The sequence below is a fragment of the Bubalus kerabau genome, chromosome X (genome assembly GCF_029407905.1).
Source record: "Bubalus kerabau isolate K-KA32 ecotype Philippines breed swamp buffalo chromosome X, PCC_UOA_SB_1v2, whole genome shotgun sequence".
NCBI classification, from domain to species: domain Eukaryota; kingdom Metazoa; phylum Chordata; class Mammalia; order Artiodactyla; family Bovidae; genus Bubalus; species Bubalus kerabau.
Window position 1 is genome coordinate 96,949,855 of NC_073647.1, and position 14,140 is coordinate 96,963,994.

The following is a 14,140-nucleotide window of genomic DNA, read 5'->3' on the forward strand; positions in this document are numbered from 1 at the left end:
TAATCAACAGCCAATGCAATGAGTTGGATCACAAAAACTAGACTTGTGGTCCTATTCAGGGAAAAATGAATTCCTAATTATGGCCTCCTTTTCTCTGGCAGGGGGTTCTGAGCTTAACACAGAGATCCAAGAGCAGGAGTCAACCCTTCAGGTAGAAGGCATATGGGAATTAGAGCTCATAGAAATGGGAAAGGGAGGAGAAATAGAAGTGAGTCAGTCAGAGGGAAGCTGGAAAAAAGAAGGAAAAAAACAACAACAATCCAGCCAAATAAAGAGAAGTGAGAGACATCATCCCACAGTTGATCTCTCCTGGGTTCTCACTCCCTCCCATTTTGGAAACTTTCCAGGTATACTCTAGGGGCTTCCCAGGTGGCTTAGTGGTAAAGAATCTGCCTGCTAATACAGGAGATGGTGGGGAAGATGCCCTGGAGAAGGAAATGGCAACCCACTCCAGTATTCTTGCCTGGGAAAGCCCATGGACAGAGGAGCCTGGTGGGCTACAGTCCATTGAGTCGCAAGGGATTCCCACACGGCTTGGCGGCTGAAAAACAACTAGTGCGGGCGCACCTGCCTTTGGAGGCTGCGCTGGGACAGCTATTAGCTGGGGTGTGCTGGGAATACTCTGCAAGAGAGCCGGCGCCCTGGCGGGATAATGCGGAGATCGCAGGAAGGAGTCACAGGGCGCGAAACGGAAAGACTACATCTCCCAAGCCGCCACGCTTTCCAACTGGAGTCTAGGGCGCTGACTGCTCCCCAGTTTCCGTAGGGAAGCGCCGGGCTACCGCAGCTATTGTGCGTCGCGCTGTTGCCCTCCTCTTCCCGTTCGGGCGTCTTTGGAGGAAGGCTACGTTTCATTGTCGCCCGGCTTAACACCTCTGGCGCTTAGCAGGACAAAAGGCCGCTCCCTCGGACCAGGAAGAACTTTAGGAGACGGCAGATTCTGGTAAAGAGACCCTAGGGTGCAAGTAAGATACAGTTTAAGGAACCCGAGTACCCTGCCTCGGTACATGGGCTTCGCCGGGGAAGGGCGGAGGCGCTGGCTTTAAGAAGGGGGAGGGGACAGTGCACTCCGGGTTACCCGCGGAGCTCGGCAAAGGAAATCTTCTGCTGGCTCGGCAGTTGGGAGCAAGGAGAGGCACCTCCCACCCTCAGCGCTCACCCCCGCCTACACCCTGGGCGGGCCAAAGTGTCACGTTTGCAGTTGCTCGGGAAGGATCCAGCCGCTCTCCGGAGAAGAGACGAGTTGGTTTCTGCTGCCTGTCAGGGGAGAGATGACTAGGGGGCATGTTGCTTGTTAAGCAGCACCCCGCCGGGATCCAACTGCGTTAGTTAGCTTTCGCCGTCACCTGAAGCAATCGCCGGGCCGCCCGTTTCCGGTACAGACCAGCCAGCTCTCCCCAGGAATCTCATCTGAACAGGTATCTGTCCTCTAAAGGGAGGGAGGCTGCAGCTTCCTAAACGGGTCCTGCACTCTGCGCAACCCATCTTTTCCTCGTACTGTGCCACTGATGCTCTTGATCTTTGTGTCTTTCCTTTCTCCTTCCAATCCCTGTCATCAGAACCATGGGGCATCCCCCGCTGGAGTTCAGCGACTGCTACCTGGACAGTCCTGATTTCCGCGAGAGGCTCAAATGTTATGAGCAGGAACTGGAGAGGACCAATAAATTCATCAAAGATGTGATCAAAGACGGCAACGCGCTTATCAGCGCAATGAGAAGTAAGTGGAAGACTTCGATGAGCAGTTTCCCTGAGCCGGTGCTTTTGGCCTTTGGAGATCTTCCACACCCCAGCCCAAGTGTCTGAGGCTCATGGTTTTCCGGATATTTTGGAAGTGGGGTCAGTAGAAGTGGAAGTTGGTGGCTACAACTAGAATTGGGGTTTTCCCCTTTAGTGGTTTTGGTTTGTAAGACAGTATCTGTAGCTGAGGGACTGTCTTGTTCAGCAGCTATCCTTTCTTGTCAGACTCCTGTTCTAAAGGGACAGGCCACTTGTATTGTCAGACATGTTTATACCCATGTATGAAAGGGACATCTAAGCTGACCAAGGGACTGCCCCACAACCTCCTAAAGAATTGGGAATTCAGGCCAGCAGCTTGAGTCAGGGTTTTGTTCCTGCTTGGCCTCTAGTTGCTGCAGATAAATGTGGGGGTAGTAAAAAATTGCCAATGGCAAGTTATTTTCTAAGGAAAGCACCTTTGCTCTTTAAGTTACTGAGTTATGGTTGTGTTCAAGGTTGGTCTAAATTCGGAATTATTAAATGACCTCATGTGCCACTGAATTCTCCTCACAGGTGGAACAAAGACCTGCCTAGTCCCTAGCAGGAGGAGCCCAGCTCCCTGGGAGCATAGTAGAGAGCTCAGGTTGGGAGTCACCAGGTTGACGGAACCTCACCTAGCTTGGCTTTCCAGGTCCTCAGAACTAAGAACTCTGGGGCCCTCCCCCACTTCCCCGCTGTGTATAGATTTTCTATTTCTGCTAGTTGGCAGAAGGTTTGGAGTAAGATAAAGAATAATAAACATCCCCAACAAGAGTGCAGGCAGATCAATCCATTGTGCCAAAGTATATACCCATAAGAATGGAAGATAGGGAATGGGTGGTGATAATCCATTTTTTCTCTTGGTTGAAGGATGATTATGAAAAATAAAGTCAAAGTCACTGGCAAATATATTCTGTATACCTGTAATATTTTTTTTTCTGAGTGGATTTATCCCACAAATAGTGTGTCTGGTCCAGCGTGGGGACCTTCTTAAGGCAAATACAGCCAACCAAGAGCAAGGAGAAAAACTTGGGAGCCGCAGTGCAGTGGTTTTTGTTGTGCAGCTCTCCTGATTTGCCCCTTGGAGTCTGGGCTTTCCCTGTATATGTTGTCTGCCTACTTTGGTCATAAGTGTTGCAAGTTCCTACTTGTTGTTTCATTGAATTGAATCATGTGATGGTGTGTCGTATTTTAGTCTGAACAAGAGTAAACTCTTGGTTGCATCTTAAAGATGGGATATTTGAAATGCTGATCCGTAGACTTTAGCCCAGGGTTTGGGGTGTGTTGCTGCTTAATAGACTTCATTGAGAGGTTAAAGATATGCTGGTTGTGCTACAAAAGTAGTTAGAAAGGTGAGGGTTCCTGAAAGGAAAAGCGGGAAATGTTTGGATTTTTTTTTGCTTGTTTACTTGTTACAGTAAACTACTTAGTGCAGTATTCATAGTTAAATGAAGCTCATCTAAGCCCTCAGAAGGGACTGGCTTTGTGAAGTGCAGGATAAGCTGAAAGTATTTGTGAAAATACAGTTCAATAAAATGGTGGAGGAAGGGCAAAAGTTTTCTAGGCAAGTGGTAAGTTGCGGTTTTTATTCTTTCCTTTTGGGGGATTAAAAGTGGTGAGAGTCAACAATTATGCAGGTTTAAACCTTTGAATATGGGCAGAAGATCTAAGAGTTATTTTGGCTCAGGGGGTTCTTGGTATTTATGGCGGTTTTCCTTTCTTGAGTATACACAGAAAGCCAAAAATAGGACAGTTAGGAAATAAAACCCAGCAGCTAACCCAGACTCCATTTCTTTTCTTTAAGTTACATGATTCTAAAAACATGATTTGCTAGAGGCAAAGACAGGATGTTTCCCGCTGTCTTGACCACAGTAATGTTTATACTCCCACTCTGCTTCCTCAAAATGGGCTAGCTGGGCAGCTTTTTCAGAGTAAGTGAGGTAGATGCAAAACAAAGGTATACTTTTGCTTTGTATGGAGGAAAAAGGAAGAGAGAACACTGGAATTAGATTAGAAGACCTGGGTTACAATCTTGGATTCACCATTTTGGGATAGGAAGGCACATATCATATATTTCAGATATAAAATGGGGGTAATTGTATGCACCTCACAGAGTTGCTTTGAGGCTCAAAGGAGTTAATGGATTGTGAAAGTATTTTGTAAATGGAAACGGCTAAATATTTTAAGTTGTTGATAATACATCTTCAGGTTAATAATATAGTGGCTGAATATACTTTTTGGTAGGTTTCTAAAGGGAAATCCATAAACAAAAGTAGTTGGAAACATTTTTTTTGCTGTCATCTTGTGGAAAATTCATTCCCTATATTGGCATGGCTCAGTGATTAATTTTGTATATGTGTGTGGATTCATTTTGTCATTTGGAATCTGGCATTAAAAGTAAAGAAGAATTATTGGCACTTTTTCATTTAATTTATTAAATTGACCATCAAATCAACTGGTTAGTGTTTCTGGTAACCAATGAAACCTGGTGCTTCACGCTGCAAAAATCAGCTGCAGTTTTTGTTTAAGTTGTTAAGCTAGTTGGAACTTGATTTCCAGCTTGTGTTTGATTTTGTCCAGAGCTCTAGATAAGGTTTTAGTCACAGCTGTGTGTGATAATTCGTTTATTAAATATGGATTCTATTTGAATATCTAGATTTTCTTAGATCTGTGCTCAGAGGTAATTGATGTTATGAATGATATTCAGTATGTCTTCTTTGGGAAAGTGACTGATTTGCTCCCTCCCCTTAAATGTGATCTATTCATAATTGTTGGAGTAAAAAATGGTGATTATAATTTAAATCAATGACAAATAAAAACACTGGCACTCTGAAAGGTGAATATACTGCCCACTTTTCTTTTTGTTATTTAAAAAATATTTATTTATTTGGTTGCATTGGGCATGTGCGATCTTTTATTGTGGCTTGCAGGCTGCCCCATGGCATGTGGAATCCTAGTTCCCCCACCAGGGATTGAACCCATGTCCCCTGCATTGCAAGGTGGATTCTTAACCACTGGACCACTAGGGAAATCCCTGTTTTTTGTTTTTATATTGGCAGCTTTGGTCCTTGATGTTGTATGAATATTTTCTATGCACTTAGGCTAGGTATTTACAACAAGTGAACATGATACACCTAATAAACGTTATATAATTCAGTGAACATGTATCATTCATTCAGTAAATACTCATTCACATACTAAATTCAAGCCATTGTTCTCAGCGTTGTTACAAATGTTACAGAGAAAGTCACAGATGGGATCCTGCCCTCAAGGAGGTCCTAGACTGGTAGGGGAGATAAGATATGTGTAAAGATCACTAAAGTATAAGGTAGTAGATATGGATCAGAGCCATAGAGTGGGACAGGTGGATACCATGGTATACAACATGACGGAGAGGTCATTTCCCTGTGGAAGGATAAGGGAAAGCAAAGGAGAAAGTAGCATTGTAATTGGGCAGAATTGACTTATCACTTATTTAGCTGTTCCTATATGTTGTTGTTGTTCAGTTGCTCAGTCATGTCCTACTCTTTGTGACCTCACGGACTGCAGCAGGCCAGGTTTCCCTGTCCTTCAGCATCTCCTGGAGCTTGCTCAAACTTGTGTTCATTGAATCAGTGATGCCATCCAACCATCTCGTCCTCTGTCATCCCCTTCTTCTGCCTTCAATCTTTCGCAATATCAGGGTCTTTTCCAATGAGTTGGCTCTTTGCATCAGATGGCCAAAGTATTGGAGCTTCAGCTTCAGCGTCCATCCTTCCGATGAATATTTCCTTTAGGATTGACTGGTTTGATCTCCTTGCAGCCCAAGGGACTCTCAAGAGTCTTCTCCAACACCACAGTTCAAAAGCATCAATTTTTTGGTGCTCAGCCTTCTTTATGGTCCAACTCTCACATCCATACATGACTACTGGAAAAACCATAGTGTTGACTATATGAACCTTTGTCAACAAAATAATGTCTCTGCTTTTTAATGTTCCTGTATGCCAAGAATTAAAATCTTATAACAGACTTATGAGGCAAGGACTATTATTTCCACTCTTTCTGTGAAAAAACTGAAGTTCAGAGGAATTTAGTAACTTTCTCAGCTGATAAGGGCAGGAGTCTGAATTAGAGCCCAGATCTGACTCTGAGGGCCCTGCATTGCACTATATTCAGGACAGGGAATTTCATGTAGTAGGAATGACATAGAGAATGTAAAGGGATAGCAAATAATTCAGGTCATCTGGGTTATATGGTGCAAGAAGAGAAGTTTGGGAGATGACCTTGGAATGGAAGGTTGAGGGCTTTGACTGTGCGTGACCTGTTAAGTACTTTAGGCTTTTCTTTACAGGCAGGGAGTATTAAAAACATTTTTGGTAGCACAGAGGCGTGGTCTGAACTGTGCTTTAGGAAGATTTATCTGAGAGCGATATAAGATGTTCCAATTCTAAACAAATATTTGTGACTTTACTGCAGATTATTAGGAACTTTAAATTTTCTTTGATATAGCTCAGGGGTCAGCAGACCTCTTCTGTAAAGGGCAATATTTTAGGCTTTGAGGGCATGTAGTCTCTGTGGCTCTTGCCTGGCAAATCCCATGGACAGAGGAGCCTGGTAGACTGCAGTCCATGGGGTTGCTAGGAGTCGGACACGACTGAGCGACTTCACTTTCACTTTTCACTTTCATGCATTGGAGAAGGAAATGGCAACCCACTCCCGTGTTCTTGCCTGGAGAATCCCAGGGACGGGGGAGCCTGGTGGGCTGTCATCTCTAGGGTCGCACAGAGTCGGACATGACTGAAGTGACTTAGCAGCGGCAGCAGCAGCAGTCTCTGTGGCAATTACCTAATTGCCATTGTTGAGAGAAAGCAGCTATAGATAATACGCACATGAAATGAGAGTTGCTGTGTTCTAATAAAACTTGACTTATTGACATTGAAAAGTAAATTTTCCATAATTTTCATGTCACAAAATATTATCTTCCTTTGAATTTTTCAGCTGTTTAAAAATATAAAAACCATTTTCAGCTTAGCTAGAGCAGGGGCATACAGAAATAGCTGTGGGCTGGGTTTGATTCAGTGGTTGTAGTTTGCAGAACTTTAATATGACTAGTTAACCTAAATGGACTTTTTTATTGGTAAGGCAGTGAATATAGTTATTGGTAAAACATAATGCCATGTTTAATATTTTCCATTAGTTTATTTAGTTTATTTTATTTTACTTTGGTGTGCTGTTAATTATGCCTGCACTGGATTCAAGGTTCACAGTTCCAATGCTGTCTCCATGGCCAAGGAGAAAACAGAAAAGTATGAAGCTATTGGAAGTGGGTTAATAGGACTGGAGTGATTGGGGTAAAATACAGCAGCTTCATCTCATTACAAAAGCCTTCACTTTCTTTAAAACTGTGATAGCTAAATGAAATGTATTCACAGCCTGGATTCAATCAGGTTGCAATTCCTGAGCTAGATGATCTACTTCTAACAGTCTAGGAGTCTTGGAAATGGGCTAGGAAAATGAAAGGTGATAGTCTCCAGAAAGAGATTTCTCTGGGGAAGCACCAGTAGACACTGCAAATGGAGCGAGGCAGAATGATGGTATAGTGGGGAAAAAAACCCTAAATGTGATGGGTATGGTGATGGTTCTGCTACTAATAGGATCTGTGACCTTGGTAAGTCTTTTTGCTGGGGTCCTTGGTCTGCAGCTTTACATAAGTGAGGATGGATAGGGGATATGTAAGCCCACTTTCAGATCTAACATTCCATGACTTTTTCATTGCATATTATAATTTAATCATTTGGGAAGGGAATGAGTAACTTAATTATAGGATCTTATTTTATACCAACATAAAGTTTGACATTATATTAGTATACTGGCAGTATTTAATTAAATACAAAAAATTTAACAAAAATTTGAAGTAATCATTCAAAAACCAAGGATAATGTACTTTATATGTATAAAACAGATGTCAGAAAAAAGAATTATATCATTAAGCTCACTCATATACATGTACAAACCACAAACACATAGGCTGTCTTGGACTAATGGAAACTTATGTTTTAAAAGAATGCAAAAATGTCACTTTCTTACATTCTGTACTTTTAAAGATAAAGAGTTTTAGATGTTTACATTAAGATGACCTTTTGGGGTACCTGTTCAGCTCTTGCTTTGGCAACTGGGACACCTATTTGGTAAATTTTTGTTTTCCTGAAAGGATGGGTCAGTTCCATCTTTGAGGCAAATTTCATATTGAATATACTTTATGGAGCCATCTCTAGCTTTACACACAGAGAACCTGGGTGCTGGTTCCAACTGTGCCACCTCCTAGCTATATGACTCTGAGTAAGTCTTTAGTTTCATGAACCTGAGTTTTCCCATTTCTAAAATTAGAGGTTTTGTCAGTGAGCTTTAGGGTTCCTCCTGGTTTCCTCATTCTGTTTTCTGGGCTGCCACTGTATTGCACAGTCAAGCAACCTAAATTGATTCCATTGGAAACTTTGGACCAAATTCGCCTTTCCTCTGAGAGAACAGACAAAAGGAAAATTGAACTGATATGTTCCATGTGAATAAATGACATGAATCATGCTAGCCTATTTGATTATCCTCTTGATGAATGCTTCTTGAGAGGTCCCAACCCGGTGCTTTTCAGTTCTGTCCTGAATAGCTCTATACTGAGGGAGACCAAAGCTTTTAATTCCTCTGGAGTGGGTATAGTGCTATGGGGTGCAGGGAGGAGTTGGCGATGTAATATATACATTCTCAGTCAGCAGATATCCTGTCATTATCCTGGTGATAGTTAATCAGTGCCTTGGAGGACATGTTGTTATAGTCGGCTCTGTATCTGCAAGTTTTGCCTCTCTGGATTCAACCAACTGGGGATAGAAAATATTTGGAAAAGAATTCCAGAAAGTTCCCCAAAGCAAAACTTGATTTGCCACATGCTAGCAACTATTTACATAGCATTTACATGAGATATTATAAGTAATAGGAGGATGTGGGTAGATTATATGTAAATACTACACCACTGTATATAGAGAGTTGAATATTTTGTGGATTTTGGTATCCACAGGGGTTCTGGAACCAATTCCCCACAGATACTGAGGGAAGGACTGTATTAGAGATATTCTGAAGAGTAGCTCAGATCAATGTAATGAGTATGTTATATGGTATTGCTCTTAGTAGGTACGAAGCAAAGTCAAATGGAATTTGCTGGAGGCAGTATTACTATATTCATAGAAGGCCCTCGGAAGACCAGATTCCAAAGTAGCCAGATTGGAGTGCTGTGGGGACCAGGGTGCAAAAGTGAACCAAGCCAGCCTTTCAGTGTGTGACCATTTACAAGAAGCGGTTTTTTAAAAATGGATGGTGAATGGTACAGGGAAGATTATGCCTTGATTTGCTTATTAAGAAAAGTTTTTCAGAGTTTAAAGTGATGAAGGAAAATTACTTTTCAGCTTCATTTTTACAGCCTTGTTTTGTAAAGCATAACCCAAACCTTCTGTTTAATCTGATATCTGTTTCTCTAATCAGTTACTATAGAAATTTCCTAAAAGTTCATAATGATCTGGAAAGATACATGCTTTTCCAGAGGAGTTTTCTGGAAATCTAGAGCTGAATTTTTCACCTCCTACCTCCATCGGGTGGAGGGCCCTCATGATGCTTTACTGGGCTTGTATCAAGTGCTAAAGCCTTACACAATGTAAAGGTAATTAATTTTAATTCAAAAAGGATTTACGAAGCACCCACTATGTGTCCGGCAACTGGACAACTGGAGATACAATGGTGAATAAGGCTTTGCCCTCTTGGAGCATACATTAAACGTCTGATTACTCACATAATTTAATTACAGTTGTGAGAAGAGCTATGAAGAAGTTCAGGATATGATATATATTCTATCACATATTATAAAAGTGGATCATTGTAGGGGAAAAATGAGCTAGACCATGGGGATACAACTGTCCATAGCAAAAAAGAATACACTGAGGGAAAGAATTCTTAAGTCAAAGATATCTGCTCTATTGCTGTGGTAGTTAACAGCCTTAATAATGAGCAAGACTCTTTAAGTGAATGAGAGTGCCGCTTAAACTCTCAATAGGGTGTAGTATATCTCATGGTGTCTTTGGTCACACTGCATGGCTTGTGGGATCTCAGTTCCCTGATCAGGGATTGAACCTGGGCCACAGCAGTAAAAGCATGGAATCCTAACCACTAAGCCACCAAGGATCTCCACTCCTCCTTTTATAGTTATATTAAAAATGTTTTTTGAGTAAGTAACACATGAACATGGTAAAAATTTCAAAAGGTACCAAAGGGTAAACCTTTTTTGCCTCCTGTGTCTCAGTTCCCCAGATCTTCACACTAGAGGTAATTTTCAGCTTCCACCTACTCAGGAATGTGTTCATTGTAGGCAAATTGTTAGTCATACTGGAGCAAGATTTCTTTAGGATTGTACTTGGAGGGAATGGTAAATTAAAGATCTCATAAAATCAACTCCTCCATAAAAACAAAAAGGACACTGGCAAAAATTGTTAAAATCAACATTTTCAGAACTCTGTAAATGAACCAAAAGGCTCATGACAATCTGAAGAGTGTTTATTGATGGAAACACGTTGAGCCTTAGTGGCAGCAGATTTTGTGGCATTTTAACTTAACCCTGCCTCTCATTCCCTTCTCCAGAGCTTTGTGGTAGCCTTGAAAACTAACAGCCCTTTGACCACAGTAGCTATGGAAACCAGTAACCTTTTAACACCTTAGTGGGGAGACTGGGTTTGTAGTTCCTCAAAAACTCACAGACCTATCAGATCAGATCAGATAAGTTGCTCAGTCGTGTCCGACTCTTTGTGACCCCATGAATCGCAGCACGCCAGGCCTCCCTGTCCATCACCAACTCCCGGAGTTCACTCAGACTCACGTCCATCGAGTCAGTGATGCCATCCAGCCATCTCATCCTCTGTCGTCCCCTTCTCCTCCTGCCCCCAATCCCTCCCAGCATCAGAGTCTTTTCCAGTGAGTCAACTCTTTGCATGAGGTGGCCAAAGTACTGGAGTTTCAGCTTTAGCATCATTCCTTCCAAAGAAATCCCAGGGCTGATCTCCTTCAGAATGGACTGGTTGGATCTCCTTGCAGTCCAAGGGATTCTCAAGAGTCTTCTCCAACACCACAGTTGAAAAGCATCAATTCTTCGGTGCTCAGCCTTCTTCACAGTCCAACTCTCACATCCATACATGACCACAGGAAAAACCATAGCCTTAACTAGATGAACCTTTGTTGGCAAAGTAATATCTCTGCTTTTGAATATGCTATCTAGGTTGGTCATAACTTTTCGTCTTGTCATTTTCTAATATGTCTTAAAGCTAGCTAGAGAAGCCTCATTCATACAGCTTCTCATTACTTTACCTGACTTAGAGCTACCTCAGTGGGAAAAGTTCTATCCCCAAGATGTTTAACATCTCAGGTGATTTAGACTAACTGAAACTAAGTAGAGCAAACAAAAGCCTGGCCAAAAACATCAAAGGGGAATGAAACATATACTGGGGGCTTTGAAAAGATCTGACACATTCCTGGGATCTAGATGGCCATGTGCATGCCCTGGGCTGTGCGTGTGCCTAGAAAGGACCCGAGAAGGCCTTTTAATAATTTCTCTCCTATGGCTGAACTTGAGGTAGTTATAAACTGTTTGGCTAAATGTTGAAGAAATGATCCAACATGCAACACAGAGCACCTCAGAAAAAAATAGAAGACTTAATGGTTCAAGACATTTAAGGAGATCTGTGAACAATTATTAGCTGGACACTTATCTAACCAGGCAGAGATTTCAGGGGACACACTCCAAGGAATACAAACATTATAGAATCTGTCTAAGAAATATGTCTAAACAAACAGCGACAATGACAGTGACAAAAACAATAACAACAAAACCTGGGGGAAATCTGATTTCCAGAAGAACCATATTATATTGTGTCTAAAACGTCCCATTTTCTACAAAAAATGATCAGATATGCAAAGATACAGAAAAGTATGGTCCATACACAAGAAAAAAGCTGTCAATAGAAACTGTCCCTGCTGCAGTCTAAATGTTGGAATTTAGACAAAAAAAAAATGAAGTCAGCTAATATGTGTATTAGTCTCTCAATCATGTCTGACTCTTTGTGACCCCACAGACTCTAGTAACCTGCCAGGCTCCTATGTCCATAGAATTCTTCAGGCAAGAATACTGGAGTGGGTAGCCCGTTCCCTTCTCCAGGGAATCTTCCCGACCCAGGGATCAAACCCAGGTTGCCTGCATTGCACGCAGATTCTTTATCATCTGAATCACCAGGGAAAGAACTAAAGGAAACCATGTCTAAAAATTTAAAGAAAAGCCTGAGAATAGTGTTTTGCCAAAGAGACAAGGAAAGCCTGAGAACAGTGTTTCACCAAGACAATATAAAGAGATGAAAATAATAAGGAAGAGTCAGATAAAAATTCTAGAGTTGAAAAATAAAATAGCTAAAATGAAAAATCCATTAGAGAGGTTCAACAGCAGATTTGAACTAGCAGAAGAGAGTCATAGAACTTGAAATAATCTAGTCTGAGATTATCCAATCTAAGCAAAAGAAAGAAAAGATGAAAAGAAAATGAACAGAACCCCAGAAATTATGTGACACCATCAAGTGTATCAACATATGTGTAATGAGAATCCCAGAAGAAGATAGAAAAAAAAACAAAGAATATTTGAAGAAATAATGGCTAAAACTCTCCAAATTTGATGAACAACACTAATATCCAGATCCAAGAAGCTCAAAAAACCCAAGTAGGATAAACTCAAGAAGATCCATTCCTAAGATACATTATAGTCAAATTGATGAAAACCAAAGGCAAAGAGAGAATCTTAAAAGAAGCAAGAGAAAACTAATCAGTTGAAAAGCACCCTCAATAGGATTGAGAGCTGATTTCCCATCAGCAACCATGGACACGGGAAGGCAGTGGCTTGGCATATTCAAAATGCTGAAAGAAAAATGATGGAAAATTCTTAAAGAGATGGGAATACTAGACCACCTTACCTGCCTCCTGAGAAATCTGTTTGCAGGTCAAGAAGCAACAGTTAGAACCAGACATGGAACTATGGACTGGTTCCAAATTGGAAAGGAGTATGTCAAGGCTATCTATTGTCACCCTTCTAATTTAACTTCTATGCAGAGTACATCAGAAGAAACGTTGGGCTGGATGAAGGACAAGCTGGGATTAAGACTGCTGGGAGAAATATCAGTAGCCTCAGATATGCAGATGACACCACCCTTATGGCAGAAAGCAAAGAGGAATGAAAGAGCCTCTTGATGAAACTGAAAGAGGAGAGTGAGAAAGCTGGCTTAAAACTCAACAATCAAAAAACTAAGATCATGGCATCTGGTCCCATCACTTCATGGCAAATAGATGGGGAAACAATGGAAACAGTGACAGACTTTATTTGGGTTCCTCCCTGTAGCTCAGACGGTAAAAAATCTACTTGCAATGGGGGAGATCCCTGTTTGATCCCTGGGTGGGGAAGATCACCTGGAAAAGGGAATGGCAACCCACTCCAGTATCCTTGCCTGGAGAATTCCATGGGGAGAGGAGCCTGGGGAGCTACAGTCCATGGGGTCGCAGAGTCAGACATGACTGAGCGACTAACACTTACTTACTTAACATTTCTGTATGTTTTCTAAGTTAAGTTAAAATTAATCTAAACAATATTGTAATTTTAATTCTGAGGTCAGTCACTAAGAAAATAAAAAAAATATAGTGAAAGTAGTAATGAGAATCAAAATAGTACAGTAGACAATATTTAACACAAAGTTAGTAATGGGAAAGTAGAGGAAAAAAGATGACGTATAGAAAACAAACTAAATGGCAGACATAAATCTTATCAGTAAGACAAAATGTAAATGAACTGCACACTTTTAATAGAAAGGCACAGATTGGCAAAGTGGATAAACTGCTCAAAAATGGATTAATTGATTGAAATACATGCTGTCTTTTAAGATACACATTTTGTGTTCAAAGATACAAATAGGTGGAAAGAAAAAGGATGGAAACATGTACCAGGCAAACAGTAACCAAAGAGAATTAGGATGACTATATAAACATCAGACAAAATATATTTTAAGACAAAATTTTCATGACATACAAACAAGACATTTTATGATGGTAAAACCATAAATATATCAGGAGGGTATCCATTATAAACATATGCACCTAACAACAGTGCCCCAAAATTCATGTAGCAAAAGTGGACAGAAGTAAAGGGAGAAATAGATAGTCTAACAGTAATAGTTGGAGACTTCAATACTGTACTTTCAGTAATGGATAGAAGAACTACTAGAGCTCAATGAGTAAATAGAGGAATTGAACAACACTATAAACCAAGTAGATCTTCTATAGACATCTGCAG

The 14,140-nt window shown here is 41.2% G+C and overlaps 1 protein-coding gene across 3 annotated transcripts in view; it reads left to right on the top strand.

Moving 5' to 3' along the window:
* Positions 1–700: 700 nt before the first annotated feature.
* Positions 701–14,140, top strand: part of OPHN1 (oligophrenin 1) — a 692,544-nt gene continuing 679,104 nt past the window's right edge. For all 3 annotated transcript variants that reach the window (XM_055565218.1, XM_055565216.1, XM_055565219.1), the window contains exons 1-2: positions 701–1,418; positions 1,560–1,717. In XM_055565218.1, coding sequence (XP_055421193.1) covers positions 1,564–1,717 — 154 coding nt within the window. In that variant the 5' untranslated portion in view covers positions 701–1,418; positions 1,560–1,563. The remainder of the gene's footprint in view (positions 1,419–1,559; positions 1,718–14,140) is intronic.